Source organism: Myotis davidii, unplaced genomic scaffold, assembly GCF_000327345.1.
Source record: "Myotis davidii unplaced genomic scaffold, ASM32734v1 scaffold1509, whole genome shotgun sequence".
Taxonomy (NCBI): Eukaryota; Metazoa; Chordata; class Mammalia; order Chiroptera; family Vespertilionidae; genus Myotis; species Myotis davidii.
Genome location: NW_006299480.1, coordinates 51,330 through 59,626, shown reverse-complemented (window position 1 = coordinate 59,626; position 8,297 = coordinate 51,330). Strand labels below are relative to the sequence as shown.

Sequence of the window (8,297 nt, the reverse complement as noted above, 5' to 3'; positions counted from 1 at the left end):
GGGCCTCCCTGGCGCGAACCTCCCCTCGCTACCGCCTCGGGGTCGGCCGCCTCTCCTGCGTTGGGCTCCCAGACCCTGACCAGCCTCTCCCGGCTCGGCGTCCCCTCTGCGTCCAGGGCCCGCGTCGTCCTTGCCGACGGTTACCGGCCCCCAGCGAAGCTTCCCCCTCCGCCCGGGTCCTTCAGGTTTAAGGTCTTCGCCTTCCCTTTTTGTCAACACACCTCCTGTCCACGGCCACTCCCTCCGTGCGCCTCCACTGACCCCGTGCGCTCCCATTGCCACGTCTCCCTACTGCCCCCCATGGCCCCACTGCCGCCCGCAGGCAGCCCCAAGCCCGTCTGGGGCACCGCCTCCTTCCCTGGTCCGCCTTGCATCCGGCAGCCACAGTCCTGTTTCTGTTCTTTGTTTGCTTCATGGTTTTGAGCGTGTGTGTGTGTGTGTATACATATGTGTATGTATAAATGTATGTGTGTATCTCTGTGTGTGTATATAATTTTAGAGAGAGAGGGATGGAGAGGAACATCAGTGAGCTGCCTCCTGCATGCCCCCTACTGGGGATCAAACCTGCGACTCCCGTTTCATGCTTTGACACCCAACAACTGAGCCACACCCACTGAGTGGCTGCTTGTCTTTTAATTTTGTGGTATCTCATATGGAAGTTTTTCTGATGGAGTGAAATTTAACATTTCTCTAATGGCTATAAGCATTTTTTGCAATTACGTAGGTTTTCACTGGGGATGTGCCCGCAACCCAGGGACATGCCCTTGACTGGAATCGAACCCGGGACCTTTCAGTCCACAGGCCGACGTTCTATCCAGAGCCAAACCGGTTTTTGCAACGAAATATATTTTTGTGTGCCATGGAAGGTAGGGAGATGACTTGGTTTTTCTGTGGAAACTGATTGTGGCAGCACCATTTGTTACATATTACCCGCTGCTCATGTGGCAAATGTGTCGTTAACAGTTAACGTGCGCTCTGCAATGTTCTGTCACCTTCCCCCCAGGCTCACACCCACTCTGTTCCTACAGCCTCAGTAAGTCGTCACACCTCTGATTACCTTACTGGTTTTTTGGCTTTGCTGTGGTTAATCTTGGATTATTACTCTTGTGATACTTAGGGTCTTTTTTGTCTGATGTCTTGTTGCAGTTTTGATTGCACAGAAGTAATAGATTCGTTGGAGGAGAGTTGACATTTTGTGATACTGAGTCCTGTTTATGAACATTGTCTGTTTCTCCAAGTAAAGGTTTTCCTAAATTTATATAATTTCTCACTAATGTTTACTTCTTTTTTCTCTATACAAAACAGAAGATTTCACACACACAGGATTTCCAGCCTTTTTACATGATGCTACTTGGTGACACTTTCTAATATCATTTCATCCACAGATACTTAAGTGGTTTAACAGAGTACTGAAAATAGTCCAACATTCTAAATGCAATGATTACAATCATTGGGTTTAGGAAAGGCATGAAATGTTCTAAGAAGAAACCTTTATTTGGGATGTAAGTTAGTTTTATTGGGACAGTAATCTTTATGCCTTAATTTCCTTTACTTTCTCAATTTATTTTATTATTTTTTAACATATTTTTATTGATTTCAGAGAGGGAGAGGAAAATGTCATGATGAGAGAAATCATTGATAGGCTGCCTCCAGAATGCCCCCTCCCCCCCGCCCCCCGGGATCAAGCCCGCAACCCAGACATGTGCCCTTGACCGAAATCAAACCTGGGATCCTTCTCTCCGCAGGCTGATGCTCTATCCACTGAGCCAAACCAGCTAGGACTTAGTTTCTCCATTTAAACAAACTGTGTAATGTTAAAGAATTATGACTGTCTTTACCGAAATCCACTACAACTGTGATTAGTCTCCAATATGACTTCAAGATGTTGAAAAAAATAAAACCGGCACCTCTGAAGTTATCCCCAAGGAGTGATGAGCACAGTGCTTCTCCCTGGAGTTACTCTGTGACCCTCAATTACCAAAGGGCTTCTTATGCAGCTGACAGAGCTTCTCCTAAGCTGGGGGCTTCCCAAGTGTGTGCCCAAGTGTGAGAGACTTGTGGTTGTCGAGGTCACAGCTTCTGGTGCACCTTCTGGTGCTGGATTAGGTGCCCGTGCTGGTTGAAGGCACGACCACACTCAGCGCACTCATAGGGCCGCTCCCCCGTGTGGATCCTCTGGTGCTGAATGAGCACTGAGTACTGGCTGAAGGCCTTCCCACAGCGACTGCACTCGTAGGGCCTCTCGCCCGTGTGCGTCCTCAGGTGCACGATCAGTGTGGCTTTCAGGCTGAACGCCTTGTCGCACTGTGTGCAGCAGAAGGGCCGCTCACCTGTGTGTATCCTCTCGTGCTGGACCAGAGACCTCCGTGCGCTGAAGGCGTGCCCACACTCGCTACAAACGTAGGGCTTCTCCCCGGTGTGCACTCGCTGGTGCTGGATCAGGTGGGAGTGCTGCACGAAGGCCTTGCCACAGGCGTAGCAGCCATAGGGCTTCTCCTCTGTGTGGATCCGTTCGTGGTTCATCAGAGTGGAGCGGTGGCTGAAGGCTTTGCCACACTCCCCGCACTCGTAGGGCTTCTCGCCTGTGTGCACATTGTGGTGCTGGATGAGGACGGAGCGGTCACTGAAGGTGCGCCCACACTCACTGCAGGAGTAAGGCTTCTCCCCGGTGTGCACCCGCTGGTGCTGCAGCAGCGTCCTCTTAACACTGAAGGCCCGGCCACACTCGGCACACTCGTGGGGCTTCTCCCCTGTGTGCACCCGCTGGTGGCTGCGCAGCACGGTGCTGTGGTTGAAGGCCTTCCCGCACAGTGGGCACACGTAGGGTCGCTCCCCCGTGTGGATCCGCTGGTGCTGAATGAGGTGTGAGAGCTGAGTGAAGGCCTTGCGGCACTCGAGACACTCATGGGGCTTCTCTCCTGTGTGGATCTTGTGATGCTGAGCGAGGTCTGAGCTCACACGGAACGCCTTTCCGCACTCGTTACACTCGTAGGGCTTCTCGCCTGTGTGGATCCTCCTGTGTTTGCTGAGGACCGAACTCTGGCTGAAGGCCTTCCCACATACCCCGCACACATAGGGCTTCTCCCCGGTGTGGGTCCTCTGATGCTGGAGGAGGTGGGAGCTCCGGCCGAAGCATTTCCCACACTCGATGCACTTGTAAGGTCTCTCCCTGCCGGAAGTGGCCGGCTGCTGATCGAGTGGCTCGCTTGGGCTGGAGACCTGAACTTCAGGGGGGCCCACAGGACTTGGGCTCAGACAGAAGCTCTGTTCAGGTTTGCAACTTCCTTGATCAATCCACCCGGGGGGTGTTTTCTCCAGAATCACAGATAATTCCTCTGAAATGAATGGCTTCAGACTAATTTGGTTTCTTCCCTTGTTCTCACATTCTGAAACCACACATCCAAAGGGAAAATGTTAACTCAAATGTTAACCCACTCAATTTCAGCTCAGGTGTACCCCTGAAGGTGGCTGCGAGGGATGGCCACAGAGATGTGGGACACTCGGCTGTGTGGGCTGAGAGGACGGAACAGCACAGTGGTGTCAAACAAGAGAGGTGTCCAGGCTGAAAGGTGCAACCTTTAGCCTGAGGTCACTCCTGTGTGAAGTGCACACATGGCCCATGGCAGCAGGTGACAGCCCAGCACGGCCTGAGCCCTGCCCTCCCTGAGTCCTCTGTGCACTGGGCTCCCAGAGGCCATTTGGAGCAGAAATAAATGCTGGACCATCTATGACTTCAGGGAGCCCCTCCAGACAGACGGCAATATACATGTACTGCACAGACTAATCCCACAGCCACAAGACCACAGACTTGTGCTCGGGGGGCTGTGAACTCTTCATGTAGAGTGTGCTGGGGAGCAAGACAGCCAACAAGTCTAGGCCAGAGATGGAGCCTCTGGGGCAGTCGTGAGGACAGCAGATAAGTTTTATCTCAATAAAACTGGAGAAAATATCACACCTTTGTTGCTGATGAATAAAGTAAAACTGAGTTTGTCTCTAATTGATTGTGAATTCTAATCAACCTGTTTCCAAGTAGACAATCAGAAATACCTTTCTTCTTTTTTCCAGTTTTTTTTAGCTTCAGTCTTGTGTGTGTGTGCATGTCTTACTTAGTGTGTGGGACCCCAGCACGACATTACACAGACATGGGGATGGTGGGCTCCCTGTTCATCGTCTCAAACAGTGTGCTTCAGCCTCACCACAGGGTCAGGTTAACCTCCCTTCCACACTAGGGTGCTGCGCTCTTTTCTACAAAAGGCGAAAGATTTATGCGATCTGAAGAGAAACCAGAGTATGCGCTCTTTTCTAAATGAACCAGGTAACCTTCATGTTCTGCATCTCCCGTAAGAACGTGCTGGAAAGCAGAATCACAAGTGTGCACTCATCTCCAGTGGCCTCTCCTAGCTCAGTCCCGCCAACCCAGACTCCTTTCCTGGGAGAGGCCCCGGGTGGAAGCCATCTGCTTACGCTCAGCCACTGGGACATGCTCAGCCCTCAGGGCAGGTGCGGCAGCTCCTCTCACTCACCCGAACTGTCGCTGCCTAGGCCCCAGCTCTCCTTGGCCCCATGCCCGTCCAGGACCCAGGGCTCCTCTCCTCGCTCCAGCTGAGAGATCACATTGGGCTTGGTTCCTGGAAGTCCTGCTCACGGGAAGGAAGGTCTTTTGTCTAGAGCGTCCCCACCCCACCTGAGCAGCCTGCAGGTGGGAGACAGCACCAGCCTCCCTGTGGAGCTGAGCACCCTGAGGAAAGTCCAAGGCCCCCGTGGTGTGGCCCACCCCCGGGAAGTTCACCGACACAGACTGGCCTGCTGAGGGGCCTTACCCAGCGAAACCACGTTCCCATAGGTCTCCATCATCACGTGTCGGTAAAGGCCCCTTTGGGCAGGGCCCAGCTGGTCCCACTCCTCTTGGGAGAGGAGCACGGCCACATCTTCGAAGGTCACCTTCACCTGAAATGACAGGGGCTGCTGTAGGTCAGGCTAAGTCTCCGTGTCTAAGAAAGAGTGGGTGCAAGTAACATAGGGTGAGGTATACCCCCAAATTGGGGGAAAGCCCTATGACACATGGGGGTGCCCTGGGAGCTAATGGGGTGACAGGAAGGGGCCATGGACTTCAGGGGATGTGCTGCTGCTGAGGCTGCATCAGGAGCCCTGAGTGTGGAAGAAAATGCAGCTACACAGGCCTCAGGGGCAGCTCACCTGGGGTCCTGCTGCTGGTGGAAGGAGACTGGCTGCCGCCATTGCCCGTCCCCTGGAGTCTCTGAGGAAGACGGAACTCAAAGAAGCCTGTGGGGCTGAGAAAGAGGAGGGAGCACATGAGCAGCCTGGCCTTGCCCCACAGACCCTGACTTCTGGGAGCCCTGCCCACTGTGAGGTCTGACCTGACTTCAGGAGCCACAGAAACACACCATTCCTGGGAGGGGACCCAGGAAGGTGAAGACCCTGGGAAGCTGGGGACACTTCTGCACCTGAGGACTCTGGGCCATCTGCCCCCGCACCAGGTCCCGTCCACAGTCTGCGGACAAGGACAAGGGCCTATGCAAGCGCATGTGCACAGGTGCCAAGCGGTCTTCTGGTCTGCTGTGGGTGCTAGGCTAGGCTGCCCCCAGAGACAAGCCCCGAAAGAGGAGAGGCTGGGAAGGGATGGCTCTGCTCAAGGCCCACGCTCCTGCAGGGACCCCACCCAGGCCCTGCATGCTTGGCTTGACCATGACCCTCCGTGGCTACACTGACACCTCAGCTACGCCTGGTTGTGCCTGGCAGCCCTGGTGCCTCTTGGGAGGTTGGGTTCTGATGAAGTGAGTCTGGAGTGACTCAGGAGTTTGGTCTAAGCGTCTGACAGGGAGGCCTAGGCAGGCCCTGGACAACTGAAGCTGAGATATCTGTTACACTAAAGTGCTAGAAAAAAGGGGGGACCAGGAGCTGTCCTGACAGGAATGGGGTTCCCATTTTCTGGAGTGCTGACAGGGGTGTGCAACAGGACTCAGGAGCCCAGCAGGCAGACTACACCAGGAACAACAGAGGCACCCATCTGGAGAATGCACTGTAGGCCCCCTGGAGGGAGTGCCATAACCCTGCTTTCTCTTTAAAACACGAGATACGGGTGCCTGTTTATCCAGACACCTTTCCAGAAGATACACACTGAACTCACTGCAGCTGCCCCTCTACTCACCCAAAATGCCCATTTCCCCAAACCTGTGTGTATAAGTGCAATGCACCGCTAATAGAATTCCAATGAGTGCTTTGAAAGATGAATAAAAACACGGACAAGATCTAAAAAAGGGGACTGCAGAGAAGCAAAGAGCTTGGAACCTTTTATTATTATTATTTTGGTTTGTAAGCTAAGCTTTAGGAGCTTAACACCCTTGTTGGAATTGATGATGGTCTTTTTTTCTTTTTTTAAGAGTTTAAAGCGAAAGTGAGTTTATTATTGAAGCATGGAGACAGAGAACAGGCTACTCCACAGGCACAGCAGCCATTTCTGATGGTCTTAATGCAAGCATGCCTGTTCTTCCAAAGTCACTACTCACGGTGACCAGCTGTGACGACACCCTCCGAGTCCCTGGTCTGGGCGGCTCTCAGAACTCCCCCCTCCCCTTCTCCTCCCACCCCCAGGTTTTCATGCTGGAATGCCCTGTCCCCTCATGTCCATGGACACTGCCCTCCAGGGGGAAGCACCTTCAGAAGAGGCAGCTCTGAGCCGGCTAAGTGACCACAACTATACCTGTAAGCTGCTAGATTCCTTACACTAACAACCTGTAATAGAAAACATGAGAAAAGATTCCAATCACAAATGGCCAAGAAACATAGTTAGCATAAACTTAGAGAGATGCTGCTGATCCTGGCCATTGCACCCGCAAGGCCTGGGCGAGAGCCAGATGGGCCTGGAGGAGAAGGAGGCTCAGAACCGCAGTGCAGGGCCCCATCTAGGACTCAAGCCGCTGTGCCGAAGACGATTCAGTTATGGTGCCAGGACAAAGGGCTCAGTGCTCTGAGAAAAATGAAACCACCTTTACACAAAGCTCCACAAATCTCTCAGAAAGTAGAGCCAAGGCAAAGAGTCCAAAAAATAGGACAAAAAAGTCAGATCATCTCCTACTTTATACGGAAAGTCTAATTAATCCACTAGGCTAATTAATGAATAGGAGTTAAAATTTTAAATTACATCATAAAGTAACTTGAATAAAAACGCAGGTAAGTTTTCATTCATTTCAGTAGGAAGGGCCTTTCTAAATACCCGAAACAGAATGCCTGGGGGGCACATTTGCTCAAAAAATAAAAATTTTATGCACATCAAACGGGCCGCAAAATCCATAAATGGGCCCAAAGACATGTAAGAATTTAATACACAATAGCAGTGGTTTTCCAAATCAATGAAAATATATTTTATTCATTAAGTAGACTTGGAAATAGCATGATTTAGAGGGGTGGGCGTGTGGTGGAGAATGAAGCTGGATTCCCAGGTCACCCCACCAAAACAAATTCCAGATGGATCCAACATTTTACAAGGAGCAGAGAAACACAAGAGTGTATTGTAAAAATAATTTTGGAGTGGGGAGGGCCCTTAAAACAACACAAAGCCTTAAAGGTAAATATTTGACATCTCAAAGAACCCCAAACCAAACAGAACGGCCATTTGAGAAGAACGTTTTCAACGTAAATGGAAAATACGAGCAGGCGTATCCCAAAGGAAACACAGAGGCCAGAACACAGGACAGGGACCACTCCTCTGTCTCGGAACGGAATGAAGACACTGACCTGGCGAGAAGGCCCACGTCGGGGAGGAGGCCCGGGCCTCGATCTCGTCCCCTCCCCGTCGCCCCGCCGGGCCCTGGGCTCACAGCCGATCGGGCCGAGAGGGCGGCCGGCAGCAGAGAAAACCCAAGCGCCGCGCGTCGGAGCCTCCTTTTAGATTAAAAACAAAAAAGTGCAGGTCGATCCCGAAAGGACACAAAGCAAATCAGCCGGGGCCTCCTCCGCGCGCATGGCAGCTACTCGCGGAAGGACTCCCACTTTTTATATTTACGACGTTTTTATTCTTCGAAAATTATTGCCTATCATTGTCTACTACAATATTAAGCAAGTGATGAAAAAGGGGAATATCTGCAAACTATGTTAGAAAACGCTGGTCTCATTCATTGAAAAAAGGCTCTTACAAAGTAACAGGGAAAAGACGGCGTCCGTAGAAAAACGCAGGGAGGGTGTGCGATGCGGCGAGAAGCACCTTCGTCCACGGGCCCCTCAGGCGGTTTCCGGGGAGCCCGGCGCCCCCGAGGCCTACCACCCTCCCCGCCGGACTC

General features: G+C 52.2%; 1 protein-coding gene across 7 annotated transcripts in view; it reads right to left on the bottom strand.

Annotated features, from left to right (window-relative positions):
* Positions 1 to 1,713: 1,713 nt before the first annotated feature.
* Positions 1,714 to 8,297, bottom strand: part of LOC102756630 (zinc finger protein 250) — a 6,829-nt gene continuing 245 nt past the window's right edge. Inside the window, exons 1-5 of one of the 7 annotated variants that reach the window (XM_006775121.2) lie at positions 7,756 to 8,289; positions 5,197 to 5,291; positions 4,821 to 4,962; positions 4,524 to 4,637; positions 1,714 to 3,386 (exon numbers count right to left, since the gene is read on the bottom strand). In XM_006775121.2, the coding sequence (XP_006775184.1) occupies positions 2,071 to 3,386; positions 4,524 to 4,637; positions 4,821 to 4,962; positions 5,197 to 5,238 (1,614 nt within the window). In that variant the 5' untranslated portion in view covers positions 5,239 to 5,291; positions 7,756 to 8,289 and the 3' untranslated portion in view covers positions 1,714 to 2,070. Of the gene's footprint in view, positions 3,387 to 4,523; positions 4,638 to 4,820; positions 4,963 to 5,196; positions 5,292 to 7,755; positions 8,290 to 8,297 lie in introns of those variants that run through there. The other 6 variants (XM_015571402.1, XM_006775120.2, XM_006775123.2 and 3 more) reach the window with 6 other exon arrangements.